At 47.1% G+C, this 19872-nt stretch overlaps 1 protein-coding gene across 1 annotated transcript in view; it reads left to right on the forward strand.

Annotated features, from left to right (window-relative positions):
- Positions 1-12038: 12038 nt before the first annotated feature.
- Positions 12039-19872, forward strand: part of FAT4 (FAT atypical cadherin 4) — a 150281-nt gene continuing 142447 nt past the window's right edge. Inside the window, exon 1 of the mRNA XM_049815189.1 lies at positions 12039-17351. Within this exon, the coding sequence (XP_049671146.1) occupies positions 12072-17351 (5280 nt within the window). The 5' untranslated portion in view covers positions 12039-12071. The remainder of the gene's footprint in view (positions 17352-19872) is intronic.

Below are 19872 nucleotides of genomic sequence, written 5' to 3' on the forward strand. Positions count from 1 at the left end.
ATCTTACATCGCACATCGAAATTAGTTGGTATGGATCTCATGAGAGGGTTAGTTAGTCAGGTCCAAGTCAATCAAGTAAATAATGTTGTAAATGTATTGGATAGGCTTTATATGCCCCAGACCGGTCGCTCAGAAGGAGGGGTAAGCAGTTTCTGATGAATTATGTGCGTAATTTTGTCTCTGCAACTGAACAGATATGATTTAATGAAGAGCAACTTCTCAGTCTGAAGTCCTGTAAGTTAAGGCAAGACTAGCCCCAAGTACACTAAGTAATGGTAAGGCTAACTTTCCACTGAAGTTCATGTTATATTGTGTTTACTGGAGTGCTTATGTGTGTATCCAGATATGTGTATGAACATCTTGAACAAATTTCAAGAGAAAGCTCTTATTTTGCCCAAACAGAGGTTACTCCGTCATCTTGGTATTATCAAATTCCTCTTATGCTTCGAGGGGCAGTTCTGCACCGAAAGGTTTGAGCAATATTCTGCTAATCAGAGTTTAGTTATCTCTTCTCGGAGGACTGTTCCCAGGCACGGCTGCTGGCATTTAACATGTAGTAAGGTGTCTGTTGTGACCTGGGCAGGGGTTGCAGGAGAAAGCGGCTCTCGACCACCCTTTGCTGGGGACTCAGCTACCCTTTGAAGGAAACGTTTCTTACCTTTTTCTTTTTGGTGAAGCTAACCTTGAAAATGCGAGTGCAAAGGCTGTCGCGCGGCTCTTCCTCAGGAAGCCCACTATTGTTTCAGGGATATGAACTGCCTCGATGTCCCCAGAAGATATATATATCCTCTCGCTCTGTTACAGAGGTCAAAGCGTTGCTCCTGAAATCCTGCACCGTTTTTCCCCAGGGAGAGGAGTTTGCCAACCCAGAGCGGCTCTGCCAGCGGCATCACCAGCAAACCCCTTCCCAGGTCCGCGCTGCCGCCCCGTCCGCGGAGAGGCGAGATTCGGGGGGTGCCACCGAGGTGTTCCAGCTGCTTCTCCAGCCCCAAGTTCCTCATTTATTGTCACCTGCTGTGAGTTCCAGCTTCCGTTTACAATCCCCACTCAGCACTTAGTTTGTTATATTATTTTTTTTACCTTAGAGTAACGAAGGTACTTTTTAGGATGACATTAAGGAGTGATACAAAGTGACCATGCCTTACCCTTAGGGACCCTTCATAATACGTTAGAATTTTAATATTACTGGCATTTTTTCTAAAAATAAAATTCTACCTTACTTACTTAATCAGTGAAAGATGAAATGTTTAATTAACATAAAACATGATGTATTTCGCCTCCTGTACAGCCTGAAGGCTCCAAGGTTTTTCCTTTCAGTATCAAAAAGCTTTCATTGTAAATCAACGTGTGATACTAGAAGTAAAGACATAAAAGTCTTGTTCTGTGTTATTCTAAGCACGATTCAATTCTGAGACCTTTATTTTTTATCAAGCGCAAAATACAGGAATTTTCTTTAAGGCGATGTAGGATAAGGCCTACACACCACTTACATCTCACGCAACAGAGCCTGCATGCTGTTTGTGCTTGAATGCTTCACAGTTTTTCCAAGGTATTTTTTTTAAAAAATTGAGGGAGGTGTGGGTTTTTTTCTTCTCCTATAGAGAGTACACATTTCTGAATGTTATACATCTGCTGTCTCCTCCTTAAATTTAGTTCCCACTGTTTTTTCACAGATTATTACCTATTAGCAACTTGGGTTGAGCAACAAAGTCTCCCAATGATGAGTCTGAGGACAGAATCAGCAGGGGCTGAGCCTTGTTAGCTGCCACTGCATCAACAGCTCAATATGAGCTCATTTATTTGGGTTTATAAGCAGCTGTAAGTAAAGCTCTGTAGAAAGGGTGGAGGTTTAGGTTGTTCTAAGGTGTTTATGGCTGACTCCTTCCCCCTCCCCTCGTCTTCTTTTCCCCCTACAGCATCTGACCAGAGTATTGAAGGGTTCTGGGAAGCAGGAGCTGCTTTTGGATGATGCTTTCAGCTCTGCAGATCAGCAGTGCAATGACTGGTGGAGGCAGCCCTTGAAAACATATAAATTATGGTAATGTATGTCAACAATTTTTCTAACCAGGCTTTTTCCTAGCTTTTCTCCTTTATCCTCTAATTGCATCCATGCTGAAATAGCTGCCGTTGTAGGCCAAATTTATACCAAGATTTTATTCTTCTGAGCTCCAAGTTGTTTTGATATTAGTGGCTTTGCTGCTTCAAACACTGCATTTGAAACATTGTGGGTACTTTTATTTCTCTTCCTTGAACAAATGGCATCATGACAAGAGTCATTAAAGTACTACTTTGAATCAGGAAGACTATCAGGAAAGCTGTTGGACTCCAAAGGATGGATTTAACTTTCAGATTTGTAGATTTACAGAGCTGTTTTACTGGATAATAGACTGTATTTCTGATTTAGAGGCAGGTTTGGTTTTTTTAATGAAGACTGAGTAAAAGCCCAGCAGCTTCACAGTAACCGATGTCCTAAACTGTATTACAGATCTACTGGATTCAAGACAAATAGTCTGTTTTCTCAATGTCTCACTGTCAGTAGTTGCATCCCATTACTAAACACGTCAGATGAGTGAATGCCATCCAAAGAGTATGGTATACAGATGCTTGAAGGAGTAATGAGATGCATTCACTCACTTTTTTTCAAATCGATAACAAAGGCTAAGCAAGCAATGAAAAGCTTTCCAAATGTTTACACAGATTATGAAAGAAAAGGTTGAACTTGAGCTTCTGGAACACTAGCAAAATTAATTGGTAATTTGTTAACAATGGTATATGTTCATCGCCCAGGCAATCGTTAACTCCGTGTAGACCATGCTACTTCTCAGCTGAACTATACCATCTTGTGGGTTCCCAGGAAATTACAGTTTCAGTATCGAAATCATCTTTAGTAAGTTTGTCAGTCTAAAACTGCTGAAAGCGTTGCTATTTTTTTATGACTAGCTGGCACACCATGAACAGAAGACTATTAAAGCTTTTCTGTAATTTGCACTTTCCATTTGTGACTTTCCAAGCCATAATGATATATATACATCCCACTTACTCCAGTATTTTCCAGTTATTTCACAAACTTCTAACTTGATCTGTGGAAGTTTTACAGTGAAAATAGATAAGAGGATAATGCAAACCTTCTGTTGCTATTTATGCTTTTAAATCTTGTGACAAGGAAATCAGAACAACAAAACTTAAAAGAAAGAAGTGAGCAATCGCTTTGAGAACCCCTTTCTTTCTGCTGGCCAGTTAAGGTGTCCTTAAGTGCTAGAGATCCAGTACGGTTTTGTCTGGGAACTGCAGGATTTCTATTTGTTTAGGGCTTTTTGTGTGGTGTTTTTTGTTGCTTTTTTCTCTTTCTTTTTTTTAATGTTCCGAAGTGATGAGAATCTGATGGGAATCTTCTGATCGTTTGATGGGAATCTGACTTTGAGTGGGATAATGCTGAATTCAACACTTGAATTGTAGGGGATGTTTTTAAAAACCTTTAAAAATGTGGCAGCTGCTGACTTCAGCAGGGTTTCACCAACAGCTGGGCCATGAGCTATTAACCCCCCCTTAATTTAAAAACAAAAATGCCACAGCCACGATATACAGTTAAGAGCACTGCTGAGTACTCTAGCTGTTAAAGGAAAAAGAAAACATACTGTTGCAGACAGGTGTTGAAAAATAAAACTAAGTTCAGACCAGTATATTCCTAGGCTATAAAACATGGCTGGAAAAACATTAAAATGTTTTTTTTCCAAGCACAGCAAGTCTATTAAGTGCTAAATATCAAAAGACCAATTCAGCTCTCATTAGTGTGACTGGGAAGGCAACTGAGAATTGAATCAAACCCAAAAGAGCTGACACTGCTGTCCCTATCTGGGGTGACACAATCCTCAGTCCCCGTCTAAATTCTTTAGTGTTGGAGCAAGTAAAACTTGACCATTACGAGGACTAAACATGGCGTATCAATAACAGAGCTCCATGATGTAATATCGATTTTGCTTTTTTTTTTTTTTTTTTTTTTTTAAATCGATGCACTCTGCTTACAGTGACATGTGAGCCATAGCAAGCTCCCTGGCAGCCGTGGTAGGAGGCAAGGGCACAGCCACAGCAAGGGAAGGAAGAAATAGCTGATTTCTGCCAGCTGTTTCTGTAACCAGTGAAAAGTGGGCGTGCATGTTGAAAATAAGAACGCTGCCCATGTCTGCAGATAAGATTTCCCATATCGTATCAATTTCCAGAAAGATTTTCTGCATTGAGGTCATAGCTCTGAGCCCCATGACCGTGTTTATCAAAAGGTCCTGGGCAGAGCTGATTATGATGATGCGAGTTCCAAGAAGCCAACTCTCCTTCTCTTTTCCAGAAATAGTAGCAATTGTGTAACTTCACATTTACAGATTTTAAAAGATGTCTTTCAGCTGATGACACGTGGACCTCGGGATATCTGTGAGCGACTCCTGAAAGTCCCTGTGAAAGGCAATTGTGGAAAAGCAACTGTCTTGTCAGGAGGCTTAAATTATCTGCAGTTATACCACTGCCTTGCTTCCTTGGCTACGGGCTGGCTTGTGTTATTTCTAACTCGCCTGTCACTCTACAGTTGGCCATCTGTACTCAGACCTCTGTTTTTATGCAGAACAATAATGAAAAGGTTGGGTTGAATACCTATTCATTTAAACTGACATTTTTTCTTCCTCGATGACTGCTAAACTGCATCCTGAGAAAAATATAAAAATAATTTCATTTCTATAACATTGAAAGAGAAAGCAATGGAGCAAAGGTGTTTTCCACTGTATCAGCCCCTAACTGAAATATAAAGTAGTGTTACAAATTTGAATGCAGTTATTAAACCAATGGAGAAAAAGCTTGGTAAAAGAACCAAAGAGGATTAAATTTACCATTCATCAAACAGGCACTGCACCCTCTTAAAGAAATGTCTCATATGAGGCAGAGGAGTAAGACAGGTAAATCCATTTTCAGGTAAAAAGCTAGGAAAATATTCTAGGAAACGAAGATGAATGAGAAGCTGGTAAGAAAAGGTGAGAAATCGTTATCTTTGCAACTGTGTATTTAACAGAATACAATTAAAACCCATCTTTGCCATCAAGTTTTGTAGGGGGAAATTCACAATTTTATTGTAAGACCTAGAACTTCTGATTACTGTGCTAGTCTAGGGCCTGAAATAACACTTCGGGGGGGGGGAAAGCAGATTCCAAAATGTGCCTGTGATAAACCACCCTGAAGCCTGATCTCTTGGGCTGCTTTGAGGATGTTCACAATTCTCAAGCAATTTGGTTATCATAGCACCACCAATAAAGTCTGGCCAGAACATAGAGATGTCACCTCTGAGGGGTTGTATAGGACAATAAACCAAGCTGGCTTGGACTGGCATCAAGATCTGGAATAGAGGCTTTGACAACAAATAAAGAAGTATGAAATATTGCTGTATGCCAGTAACGAGAAGACTGGTCCTGTGTAAAAGCTCCTGGAAAAAAAAAAAATCACGCTAGACCACTGATGGGGATAACATTTGTTTTCTTCAAACACACAAAAAGAGAGAAGTAGAACAAAAAGCAATATTTACTGTACGAGTCAAGAACTGTAGCTCTCATCTTGGCTGCTGTAAAATGATACAGTTTTACAAAACACATGAAACCCCAGTGAGCTACATAATGGGAAACCTACCCTGTTCTGCCTGAAATCATTCCCTCCCCAAAACTGACAACTAAAACCAAAGTTAATTCCCCTAAATAAAAGGAGCATAGACAATTGACCTGAAGCATGGACTCCTACAAATGCAACCTAAATCCTAACCTCAGTATCAAGTGCTCGTTTAGACACCTATATCGTATTTTGAGATCATAAAATTAGGCTTATTTACTTTCTACTTTAAGTCTATAAGGCAGCATGGCTTGAAGAAATGACTGATATATGTTGATATAAGTATGTGCTTTAGATTTTGACTGAGGTATAATTCTGCCAGGAAAACAAATATTTTCGTTAACTGCTTTCCATGGTCTGAAAGATCTCCTCCATTCTTGGCAGCTGCTGTGGACTTACTGTATAATTTGTCTCTTTTCCTGGTATGTGATGGCTGGGTACAATAATGTCAGCAAAGCAGCTATTCTGGATTCTGTGCAATTAAAAAAATAAAAAAAAAAAGGGGGAAAGAAAAACATTAGAATAATTCTTGGCTTCCAGGACCTGGAATGCTCATTTTAAACAAATCCTTGGATATATCTATGAAATACTAAAAGACAGTCAAATATTAATACTATACATTTACACAGGCTGGAGAGGACAAACTGGTTACTCTGTTGTCTATTATACAATCGCATAAGACTCCTGTGGTTTGCAAGCACAGAATTAAAGCAATGAATGCCAAGCTGGTTTGTAACATATTTAAAAATAGGATTTATCTCGGAAACAAACAAACAAAAAATCTAACAAAATCAAGTATGATACTGGTTTTGTAAGTAGTGATACTAGGGTTCTTTCAAGTATTTAACTTAATCCCATATGAATCCTGATAAAATACCCCTGCTCAGAGAGCAGTCTGTGTTCAATGCACTAACACAGGGGGACTGATAGACCTAAAAAAATGCGTTAATGAGTTATCCTCATTCTGTTAAGGTGTTTTCAGTGGCTCTGCCAGGAACCACATAGTCTTGGTCAAATACCATTCCAGATCTTTATCAATGGTCTAGAAGGAAATAAAATGAATTCTGATATAAACATCAGCCAACAGCAAAATGTGTGGTGTAGCAAAACGATAAAGTCAGTTATTCAGAGCAACTTGGAATGAAAACATAAAAAATGAGTGGTAATGTCCCCAGACAAGCTGCATTATTGGTTACCTTTACCTACTGGGAAGCTGAGCTCAGAACAAAATGCATTTTAATACAGCATAAAGTTGCATATAGAGGAACAAGGAGTGTATCTCACACCAAGAGGGTAGCTGTTGGTATATTGCTGGGACACACTAAGATTTTAAAAAGATATCTGCCTAATTTCCTGACTACAAAGCTCCCCAACCCAGTGCTGATGAGAAATAAATGGATTCGATTGCTCCACATAGGAGTACAGGAATTTCTTCCCAGAGCTGTGTGGTGACATTTCTGTTATATATCACCCTAGTGAAACTAGAAACTACTTCCTAGGAAGACCTAGGCGGTATTCTGAACGGCTTCCCACTCCACCAGGTGCCCTTGCAGGAATGCCATTAGGCAGGTGAAATGATCAAGTCCATCCTAAAAGGACTCTGACGTCTCCTACCAGAAATGAAGCTGGGGTCTGTAGGTGATCATAGAATCGTAGAACCATTTAGGTTGGAAAAAACCTTTAAGATCCTCAAGTCCAACCGTAGACCGTAATGATATAAGTGTGGGCAGGATTCCAGCTGCCTGCAAGGAATAATGAAAATTCCCAATGCTATGTCCCGCATTACTTGGGAGTGTGGTGTGGTGCATCAAACAGGGGTTTTGTGGTCCTGCCTTCAGCTCATCAAATACAAAACACAGAAACTTACCTGGCAGATCTGCTGAACTTGTAACCTGTTCCTATTCTGGCTGCAGAATAACATTCTCTGCCTGTCTTAATATCCGATTATAAGCCCGAGACCTCTGAGGACTGTGTGAGATAGCAGGTACGCATCCAATTTTCATTTAGCTTACACAGGAAGAAAATGTACTTAAAAACTAACTTTCTTCCCTATGATGCTTTTCATTTCATTCTTCAGACTTCCACTTGCTTCTCTGCTTTCCGTGCCTTCCAGCACAACATTTCAGCAGCGTCATTGGCCACTTTAGGCAAAACAGCGTTGGAAACACATTACACGTGACAGCCAAATGTGTCGATCTGTTGACACTGGACGCTGTGAGGTCGCTATTAAGACTTTGCAGTGGAGTATGAGCTGGACGGTGTTGGGATTAGATTGCTTTATCTGTATCTGGAGGTGAAACCCTGATGAAGTGTTGGGCTGCATTATCAACAGAGCTGTAGGCAAGATGAAAAGTGCAAAATGACCTTTTCTTCGCTTTATTTCCATTCTTATGAGTGATGGAACACTTCCTAGCACAGCCTTAACTGTGTCTGAATTTATTTGTGTTAATCTAAAAGGGGTCAAAACTCTACCCACGCTTATGCTGATGTACCATCAGAGCAATTCCACTGACACAAGCAGAGCTACTCCAGACTTCGGCTAATGCGATGTGAAGTGGAAGTTGGCTTAGGATGTCTCTCTGTCATGGTTTACTCACAGGGTCTAAGAATTGCAGAGAGGAAACAGATCTACATGTAAAGTGGGCTTCAGGGAAGAACTTGGGGAGTTTCCCTGACTTTTAAGACCTCTCTTCCCCCCCCGCCCCCCCCCTTCTCTCTCTTCCTTACCCTCATGCTGGGCAAAAAAGCTTTCTTAAAGTACCCAGAGCTTTAGCTTTTTTGAAGCAACTCAGGTAGCACTTCCACTGGTGGTGGTCATGGTTTCCACAAGCTTTAGTTCTTTAGCAGCTTTCCTATGACAACAAAATCTTAGGTTTGTTTTAGTTTCAGTCTGAATAACAGGGCTGTCGTGGTTTCAGCCCAGCCGGTAACAAAGGACCACGCAGCCGCTCGCTCACTCCTCCGCCCCCCTCCGGTGGGATGGGGAGGAGACGGAGGAGAGAAAAAAGAAAAAGAAACTGGTACCTCGAGGGTTGAGATAAAGGCAGTTTACTGGGACAAACACAAAGAGATTACAACAACAACAACAGCACTAATGAAAAAGTATACAAAAAGAGTGATGCACAGTGCAACTGCTCACCACCCGGGACCCGACGCTCTGCCACTTCCCCACCGAAAACAGAGACCACCCCCCGGCCCGCTCCCCATCTATATACTGAGCATGATGTCCCATGGTATGGAATAGCTCCTTGGCTAGTCCAGGTCAGCTGCCCCGGCTATGCCCCCACCTCCCAGGTTCCTGTAAAAATTAACTCTATCCCAGCTGAACCCAGGACAGGGCCAAACTCTGCTGGGGGGGATGAATGATTTCTCTCCTGCTTCCTAGCCCAGCAAGTTCCTCGTGACTACTCTTTCCCAAGGCAAGATGGGGAGTCCTCGCCGCAGCCAGCACTGTTCTCATCTGAGCTGCTCAGCAAGACCTGGACTCAGGGGATCCGCTGGCTGTGATCCTGTGGCTGGCAAACAAGATTTCCTTATTACCTTTTTTTTTTTCTTCTGACCCGGCCTGTCTTTTTACCACTGATATGTAGAAATAACGCAGGGTGTGTGACAGTCACATCCGAATAAGAGTACAAAAGGCTCAGGCAAATTCTGCCTCTGAAACAACCTGCTGATATTTACAGTCATCTTATTAGATCAGCGATGTAATTCCAAATATTAAATTACAAGGCCTGTAAATCAACACATAGATATTGTCTGATTTATTGTCATACGTGAGTTGCAAAATTTTGCAATGTATCATTTGTGTTATGATACATGCCCCTTGCGTTATATCAATTCTGGTATCTGATATTGACAGGCATTATTTATGAGTGTCTAGAATAGCATAAACCTGGTGCTTTAAAACCTGTTGTCTAGGTATTCTCCTGTTTTCTAGATATTCTCTTTTCCAGAACTTTACGCAGTTTGCTTACCTCAGATGTACAGCATTTATACAGAAATTCAACATTGGCCTTTTATTTGAATTTGTGCACTTTTGTAGCAGCATTTTTAGTTTTGACGTTTGAGAGAAGAGCCCAGAGGAAAGTGCAAACTGTGGGCACAGAAAAGCTCAAACAACGTTAGAACAAGATTGTGTCTGTTCCACACATAAAATACTTGGTTAATGATTCATTCTGACCTATTCATTAGTGAATGGCCCAAAATCTGGCCGGGGGTGTCAGAATGCCCACCGTGTTTTGCAGTGCTGCATTTTTGACTTGGAGCTCAAATTTAGCTGGCAGATATGAAAAATCCCATGTAGTGAGAAAAAACCCTAGTGATTATGCCACAGTGGATGCTTGAAGAGTTATTCCAGCTAAGGCTGATGTTAATTTATGTTGGTAGTCCTCCCCTCCTACCCTGTATAATCTTTTTTCTTTGCAAATAAGATAATACTGTTGTTTTCTGCTGATTCTAAACACCTCATCTGAACTGGGGGCATTTTCATAACATGAATAAAGAAGCCACCTAGATAGGCAGGGCTGCCTTTCGAGAAGACCCGGTGAATTGCTCACTGCAGGCAAGGGTCGCTGCACGCCTGTAGATGGAGTTAAACATCAAAGAACTGGTGCAGACCTTAACAGCGTTATGCGATGCAGGCAGACGGGACTGGTGATCCTGTCTTTGCTGTTGCGTCGGTTTACTGTCCAGCTCCTTGCAAGATGGAAAGAGGTGTTTCCACTAAGAATAGTTTGTAGATAAACTGGCTATCGTCTCCTACTGAACCAACTAGCGCAGCTAGAAAAAGCAGAGCCTCCCAGGCACAAAAGTGCTTCCCCAAGTCGGTAGAAGATACTAAAATGCACAAAACTAAATATGGGCTGAGGACGGCCGCATCCAAGAGGAAAGGTCCCCCGCAATAACAGCGCTGGCACGGGGTGGCCATGCAGGGAAAAGTGGTGGGCACCGGGATTCCCGACCACGCTGGCCCTCCCGGCTGGCCACGGTGCCCACGGGCTTGGGGCTGGCCGTGGGCCTGAGGCTCCCTAAGGGAATTTGTAAGAGTTAATGCCCTGAAGTATCTCTTTGCGATGGACGACAAGCCATCCAGGGATGGGCACTGCCGCTTCTTCCTTACTAACCACTTCCAATAAAGGCTCCCACGAATGTTTATATTTTTTTCTCCCTTTTTTCAGCATATCCAGGGATTTTTTTCTCCCTGTTTTTCATCATACCCAGGGATTTTTTTCTCCTTTTTTTCACCATATCTAGGGGAACAAACCACCTTTGACACCTTACCTGACTCCGTGTTACTCACACGCTCCCCTCGTTTCTCTCCACCTCGCTCCTCTCTTTTCCTACTTTTCCCCGTTGGAAAATCCGCTGGCCGGGTTCACTGAGGATAAATCAGCTCCGTTACTGCGGATTGGCTACAGGGCCACTCCGGATTTACCTCGTCAGCTTAATTGCTGCCTACAGCTCGCTCGACCGCCCCGTTTACATTTAAAGGTTAACAGATTTAGAAGGAAGACTTTTGCCGCCCACTCCACCAGTGGAGACTCCCCGTCCCCCCAGCCCCGGCTGCCGGGGCAGCAGAGGGCGCTGCCGGCCCACGCGTGAAGAACGGCGGCGTGGGGCCGGAGGGGGGGGGGGGGAACGACGGACCGGACCCCCGGGCTGCCCACCACCGCGCTTACCGCTGACGTTACTCGCCGCTCGGAAGTTTTTTTGGCCGGGGGAGCCGCCCTCCCGATCGCAAGAGCCGACTTCTTTCGGCGGGGGGCTGCGCCGACCCCCCCCCTCCCCCCTCACCTCACGCCGCGCAGGGGCCGGGGCGGGCGACCCCCCCCCCCCCCGCCCCCAGGTGCGCGGGGCGGTGGGCGGGACGGTGGGCGGGGCGGCGGTGGGCGCGGCGGCCAATGGGAGGCCGTGGGGGGAGCCGGCCCCGGGCGTCAAGAGGGAAGGGATCAATGAGCGCCCGGCAAAGTTGGGGCCGGGCGGCGGCGGCGGCAGCGAGCGCCGCGGTCGGTGGATTACAAACCCGGCGGCGCCCCCCGTCATCGCCGTTGAGGAGCGGCCGGGCATGGTGGCGGGGCGGCGGCCGCCGCTGAGGAGCGGCGGAGCGCGGGAGCCCCAACGGTAGCGGCCGGCGGCTGTTGAGGGGAGATGAGGCGAGGCGGCTCCGGCCGCCCCTCAGCCCCGGAGCGGCGGCGGAGGAGGCGGCGGCGGCAGCAGCAGCGGCAGAGCGTCCCGTGAGCGCGGCACCGCGCCCGTCCGTGGCGGGGCAGGGCGAGCGGGGAGCCTCCGCGGGTGAGGAGAGAGAGGAGGAGGGAGGCTGAGCGGGAGCGGGGGGAGGCGGACCCCCGGGGGGAGCCGCCGAGAGCGGCGGCGGCGGCGCTGCCCACCCCCCACCCCCCCCCCCCCCCCCGGGCCCCTTCCCCTTTCCCCGGGCCGCCATGGGCCGCCCCGCCGCCGTCCGCGGGGCCCCGCTGGTGCTGCTGCCCCTGCTGCCGCTGCTGCTGCCGCTGGGCGCCGCCGCGGAGCCCCGGCAGGTTTTCCAGGTGCTGGAGGAGCAGCCGGCCGGCACCTGGGTGGGCACGATCGCCACCCGGCCCGGCTTCAGCTACCGGCTGAGCGAGCAGCACGCCCTCTTCTCCATCAACGCCAGCTCGGGCGCCCTGCACACCCGGGCCACCATCGACCGCGAGAGCCTGGCCAGCGACGTGGTGGACCTGGTGGTCCTCTCCAGCCAGCCCACCTACCCCAGCGAGGTGCGGGTCCTGGTGCTGGACCTCAACGACAACGCACCCGTCTTCCCCGACCCCTCCATCGTGGTGACTTTCAAGGAGGACACGGGCAGCGGGCGCCAGCTCATCCTGGACACGGCCACCGACGCCGACAGCGGCACCAACGGCGTCGACCACGGCTCCTATCGCATCGTGGCCGGCAACGAGGAGGGGCGCTTCCGCCTCAACATCACCCTCAACCCCAGCGGAGAAGGAGCTTTCTTGCACCTGGTCTCCCGGGGCGGGCTGGACCGGGAGGCCACCCCCACCTACCAGCTCCTGGTGCAAGTGGAGGACAAGGGCGAGCCCCGTCGGCGGGGGTACCTCCAGGTCAACGTCACCGTCCAGGACATCAACGACAACCCACCCGTCTTCAGCCAGACCCTTTACCAGGCGCGAGTGCCGGAGGACGCGCCCGTCGGGGCCAGCGTTCTCCAGGTGGCCGCAGCTGATGCCGACGAAGGCACCAACGCTGACATCCGCTACCGCCTGGAAGGAGGCGACGGTGCTGGCGGCGGGGAGGGGGCCAGCAGCCTCCCGTTCGAGGTGGACCCCGAGAGCGGGGTGATCCGCATCCGGGAGCGCTTGGACTACGAGACGCGACAGCAGTACTCGCTGACGGTGCAGGCCGTGGACCGAGGGGTGCCGGCGCTGAGCGGCCGGGCCGAGGCCCTCATCCGCCTGCTCGACGTCAACGACAACGAGCCCCGGGTGAAGTTCCGCTATTTCCCGGCCACCTCCCGCTTCGCCTCCGTGGACGAGAACGCGGCCCCCGGCACGGTGGTGGCCCTGCTGACGGTGAGCGATGCCGACTCCCCTGCGGCCAACGGGAACATCTCCGTGTCAATCCTGGCGGGAAACGAGCAGCGGCACTTTGAGGTGCACAGCAGCAAGGTACCCAACCTCAGCCTTATAAAGGTGGCAGCCGCCTTGGACCGGGAGCGCATCCCGGCCTATAACCTTACTGTGGCGGTGGCGGATAACTACGGGGCCCCGCCGCCGCCCCCCCCGGGCTCCCCCACTTCTGCTCTTTCCCCCGATAGGGCGGCGGCTCCTGTGAGCCGCTCGTCGGTAGCTAGCCTGGTGATCTTTGTGAACGACATTAACGACCACCCCCCCGTCTTCGGGCAGTCGGTCTACAGGGTGAACATCAGCGAAGAGGTGCCCCTGGGCAGCTACGTGCGGGGCCTGAGTGCCACAGACCGTGACTCGGGCCTCAACGCCAACCTCAAATACAGCATCGTCTCGGGCAACGAGCTCGGCTGGTTTCGCATCAGCGAGCACAGCGGGCTGGTCACCACGGCCGGCCCTGAGGGCGGCACCACCGGCCATGCCGCAGGCACGTCCGTCTCCAGCGGGCTGGACCGGGAGACTGCTTCTCAGGTGGTGCTCAACATCAGTGCCCGTGACCAAGGGGTGCAGCCCAAGTTCTCCTACGCGCAGCTGGTAGTGACCATCCTGGATGTCAACGACAACAAACCTCGCTTCAGTCAACCCGAGGGCTACCAGGTGTCCCTGGCAGAAAATTCCCCGTCAGGAACTGAGCTGCTGGTCCTGAGCGCCACGGATGGGGACCTGGGGGACAACGGGACTGTCCGCTTCTCCCTGCAGGAAGCCGAGCCGGCGCTGGCAGCGGTTGGCCCCTCCTTGGTGACCCCTCGCCGGATCTTTCGCTTGGATCCCATGTCAGGCAAGCTCAGCACCATCTCGCAGCTGGACCGGGAGGAGCAGGCTCACTTCTCCCTGCAGGTCCTGGCCACTGACTTGGGCTCTCCTCCCCTTTCTTCGATAGCCCGAGTTAACGTCAGTCTCCTGGACGTGAATGACAATAGCCCCGTGTTTTACCCCATTCAGTATTTCGCCCATATCCAAGAGAATGAGCCAGCTGGAACCTATGTGACCACAGTGTCTGCCACAGACCCTGATCTGGGACCCAACGGGACGGTCAAGTACAGCATCTCGGCTGGAGACACCTCCAGGTTTCAGGTCCACAGCCAGACGGGGGTCATCACAACAAAAATAGCCCTCGACAGGGAGGAGAAAACTGCTTACCAGTTGCAGATTGTGGCCACCGACGGTGGCCATCTTCAGTCGCAGAACCAAGCCATTGTCACCATCACCGTCTTGGACACCCAGGACAATCCGCCTGTTTTCAGCCAGGGCACGTACAGTTTCGTTGTCTTTGAAAACGTTGCCCTAGGTTACCACGTAGGCACTGTTTTTGCTTCCACCATGGACCTCAACACCAACATCAGTTACCTTATTACGACAGGTGACCAAAGGGGCGTGTTTGCCATCAACAGAGTGACGGGGCAGATCACCACAGCCAGTATTATTGACAGGGAGGAGCAAGCATTTTACCAGCTGAAGGTGGTTGCTAGTGGTGGGGCGATAACCGGAGATGCTATGGTCAATATAACTGTCAAAGATTTAAATGACAACTCCCCGCACTTTATTCATGCGGTGGAAAGCGTAAACGTGGTTGAAAACTGGAAAGCTGGGCATACCATATTCCAGGCCAAAGCTCTTGATCCCGACGAAGGTGTTAACGGCGTGGTCCTTTACAGCCTTAAGCAAAACCCAAAGGGCCTGTTTTCAATCAGTGAGCAAACAGGTGCCATAAGCTTAATAGGGCCACTTGACATAAATGCTGGGTCTTATCAGGTTGAAATCCTGGCCTCGGATATGGGGGTGCCGCAGCTGTCCTCTAACTTTATCCTGACTGTCTCCGTCCATGACGTAAATGATAATCCGCCTGTGTTCGACCAGCTTTCCTATGAAATTACTATTTTGGAGTCAGAGCCTGTGAATTCCAGGTTCTTTAAGGTGCAGGCTTCTGACAAAGACTCGGGAGTGAATGGCGAAATAGCTTATAGCATAATTGAAGGAAATACTGGGGATGCCTTTGGCATATTCCCAGATGGCCAGCTCTATATAAAAAGCGAACTGGACCGTGAACTTCAGGAAAGATATGTTTTACTGGTTGTTGCCTCTGATAGAGCAGTAGAGCCGCTCAACGCTACTGTGAACGTTACTGTAATTCTGGAGGATGTAAATGATAATAGGCCCCTGTTCAACAGTACCAACTATGTATTTTATTTTGAAGAGGAACAGAGAGGTGGATCATATGTGGGTAAAATAAATGCCGTAGATAAAGATTTTGGGCCAAATGGTGAAGTCAGGTATTCGTTTGAGCATATGCAGCCAGATTTTGAGCTGAACACGGTAACGGGGGAAATCAGAAGCACTCATCAGTTTGACAGAGAGGCTCTTATGAGGCAAAGGGGGGCTGCAGTATTTAGTCTCACGGTAATAGCAACAGATCAGGGGTTGCCAAAGCCTCTAAAGGATCAGGCAACTGTACAAATCTACATGAAAGACATCAATGATAATGCCCCCAAATTTTTGAAAGATCTCTACCAAGCTACTATATCGGAACTGGCAGCAAATCTGACGCAGGTTCTGAGGGTTTCTGCCTCAGATGTTGACGAAGGGGTTAATGGGTTGATTCACTACTCTGTAATCAAGGGAAATGAAGAAAAACAGTTTGCAATAGATAGTAGCACAGGCCAAGTAACCTTAGTAGGCAAACTAGATCATGAAGCTACTGCGTCGTATTCGCTTGTCATCCAAGCGGTAGACGCTGGAGCGGTTTCCCTAAGCTCAACTTGCATGTTGAGCATTGATGTGTTGGATGAAAATGACAACAGTCCTTCATTCCCTAAATCAACCTTGTTAGTGGATGTCTTGGAGAACATGAGAGTCGGTGAACTTGTGTCATCTGTCACTGCCACCGATTCCGATTCAGGTGACAATGCTGACCTCCACTATAGCATTACGGGGACAAACAATCATGGGACCTTTAGCATCAGTCCCAACACTGGCAGTATTTTTCTTGCGAAGAAACTGGACTTTGAGACACAATCTCTGTATAAGCTGAACATAACAGCAAAAGACCAAGGAAGGCCACCGCGGTCATCGACAATGTCAGTGGTAATACATGTTAGGGATTTCAATGACAACCCTCCTAATTTTCCTCCGGGGGACATCTTTAAATCTATTGTTGAGAACGTTCCTGTTGGTAGCCCTGTCATTTCTGTGACTGCTCATGATCCGGATGCGGATATTAATGGGCAGCTAACGTACGCAATCATTCAACAGATGCCAAGGGGTAATCATTTCCGTATAGATGAAGTGAGAGGGACGATATTTACCAATGCTGAAATAGATCGCGAGTTTGCTAACCTCTTTGAGTTAACAGTGAAAGCCACCGATCAGGCTGTTCCTGTGGAGTCCAGGCGATTCGCTTTGAAGAATGTGACCATTTTGGTGACGGATCAAAATGACAATGTTCCCGTGTTCATATCGCAAAATGCTCTCGCGGCCGACCCCTCGGTTGTGATCGGTTCCATCCTCACGACAATTATTGCTGCAGATCCTGACGAGGGCGCCAACGGAGAAGTGGAATATGAAATAGTCAACGGAGATACCGAAACCTTTATTGTGGATCGCTATAGCGGAGATTTAAGAGTAGCGTCAGCTTTGGTGCCTTCTCAGCTCATATACAATCTCATAGTTTCTGCCACGGATCTTGGCCCTGAAAGGAGAAAATCCACCACCGAGATGACTATAATTCTGCAAGGGCTTGACGGGCCTGTTTTCACTCAGCCGAAATACATAACCATCTTAAAAGAAGGTGAGCCTATTGGGACAAATGTGATATCTATCGAAGCGGCGAGTCCGCGGGGCTCCGAAGCTCAGGTGGAATATTACATCGTGTCCGTCCGGTGCGAAGATAAGAGTCTCGGGCGCCTCTTCACCATCGGGCGCCATACTGGTGTCATCCAGACCGCTGCCATTTTGGACAGGGAGCAAGGAGCGCGTCTCTACTTGGTGGATGTTTATGCCATTGAAAAGTCGTCTGTTTTGCCCCGCACGCAACGAGCAGAGGTAAAGCTTTTATTCAGTAATTATTTACCTGTTTGCTTTCTGAATGAGCCGTTTTGTGTATTTGTTGTTTTACAGATGGTAGTGTGCAGCAGAAGGCCCGAAAGCTACGTCTGCTGATTCATTAGCGAATGACAACCTTTCAATTAGTATACCTCAACCTGTTTTCTTCCAAGCAGCCTCCCTAGAAATTTGAGAGGGGCTTGGGCGTAGCGCTTGAATTTGGCTACAATGTCGGTCAAATAAACTTTAGGTACTAAATGCTTTAGGTGCTGGAAGCTTTAATTGCGGGCATTTTGGAATTTTGCGTGCCTTCTCATTTTAGCAATTGTTAATTACTTTAAGTCTTTCTATTCCTATGTGAATTACAGCTGAGCTTCTCTTGCTACACGTCAGCATTTGTCTGAGAAGTGGCCAGCAGAGGATTGCTCTCTGAACAGCTCAGCTAGTGTCTCAAGTCCTGGATGTCCTTGGCGTCCCTGCCTGGTTAAGTCCCTCAGATAGGTCTCCTCATGCATCTCCAATTTAGGTTACTTCTTCACCCTCACTGATGAGTATGCAAATGGTCTTGTTTCTGTTCTGGGATGTGGCAGACGGTAAAAGTGGAACATTTTAGCTGGCAACTCTCCTTATCACAAAGCTGTTTGGCTTGACTGAAGGGTCTTTAAATGTTCTCTGTGTGACTAGCCTGAGGACCAAAGGGTGGAAAGCAGGTTTGAAACATCACCTGTACAGATGTTTTATTTGCTCTGTCTGGGAATTGCCCCACAGAGCTGATCGTTTACACCATTCTTGCTCTCTTCTGTGGGCACACTGAGAAGCCTGGTGTGAAAGGGAGCCTCATCTTTAAGTCGGACCATCTTCTGCGCTTCGCTATCAGCCAGTTAACTTGCAGTCCCTGGCAGTTCGGGGAGTGGGTCAACCAGCAGAGGATGCTGGCTGGTAGCGTGTAGCAGTTCAACCATTTCCCTTGCCAGCTAAACGTAATACCTCAATATTGCACAGCCCTATGCATCCCAGGCATTGCCCCCAGCTATGCTTCCTCCTGGGACTTATGTCTTAGTTTTGAGCCACCAAGGATACTGTGGTGGTTTGGGTTTTTTTCTTTTTTATTTCAGCAGATGTGGTATTTCTAGGTCTTTACTCGGCAGCTGTAGCTGTTTCTCTTCATGGCTGCTTTTTTGTGTGTTTTTTTTTTTTTAACTGTATTTTAAGTCTGAGCTGTATAGGTGTATAACCTCGCTCTCCTGTACTGGCAGTGACTGATGCTTTGCAAAGTAATTGTTAGGAAAGGAGTTTGAGTGCTGTTCGAACTCAAAGATTTCTTAGCATGGATGAGAGAGCTCATCTTAGTGTGTGTGCTAGGTGCTGTTCATTATCATGTTTTGAAGAGTAGTAGTGTATTGGAAAATGACCTGTTCTAGTAGTGCTGCTGGCTCAAATAATTCATGCTATTTTTATGAGAAGATTCCTGTTATACAGGCCTTTGTACCCCTGCTAGTAATTTGTAAAAGCCTAAACCTTTATCCTGTTTTTTCTTTTATTATTATTACATCATATTTTGTCTTGACAGACAGTTGTTTTGAGGGTTAAGCCTTTGTCAGTGGGTATTTGGATCACAAGCCTTCAACTTTGACTCTGCCCACGTGACCAAAGAGTTTCTTGACTGGAGAAGGACTCATGAGAGACCCTATGGCTGCAATAGTCTCACATGTTGTGAAAGTATTTAATAAGAATATTTGGTGAGCAGGGAAGAGAACAACCATTGAAACTTTAAACAAATTTTACATTGTTGAATACAAACCACTCCTGAAATCAAAAACAAATGTTTTATTCTGTAAAGAGCATTGAAAGCAATAGTTGGGAGCTAGGATTTCATATTACTGGTTGTATCTTTATAGCTTCTAAAATGCTTCTTCTCCCAAATGTAATTAGCTTACTGTGCTTCTCTAGAAATATATTAAAAATTATAATCATCTATCAACTTTAAAAAACATAACCATATGCAGTCTTTCTCCTGACTGATTGAATTTCTCTGGAATGGCTTTTGCTGTCCCAGGCTTGAACAAGAACCACTACAGTGACATTCCTTGTGCAAGCTGACTGTCAGTGGGCGCTGAATAAGCAGTGCAGCTTTTTTCCATGTTGCTTTTGGATGGCAACTCTTGGGGGTTTTGGTTTGATGTATTCAGTGCACATATTTTGGTCTTGGAGTTTGCTGCCCATCTTCTCTCATAAAAAAAACAGCCAATACCCAAGTGCATGAACATTATGTCTTACCTTTGGAAACTCAAAGCACACTCATGCTAAAGTCTTTGTGTATCAAAGGTGTAATTTGGAAGGTTTAATGTTTATTCCGGTCCCTATTTTTAAGATGATGGCTTGAGTGGTGGTATAACCAGACACTGACGAGGGACAATGAATGTGTGTGAACCTGTAGAATATCTAAAGCCACAAAACTTAAGTGTTTTTTAGCCCTTGAAGTCTTCAACTTTTTTGATGTATGCATGGCAAGATGAAGGCT

The sequence above is a fragment of the Accipiter gentilis genome, chromosome 12 (assembly GCF_929443795.1).
Source record: "Accipiter gentilis chromosome 12, bAccGen1.1, whole genome shotgun sequence".
NCBI lineage: Eukaryota > Metazoa > Chordata > Aves > Accipitriformes > Accipitridae > Astur > Astur gentilis.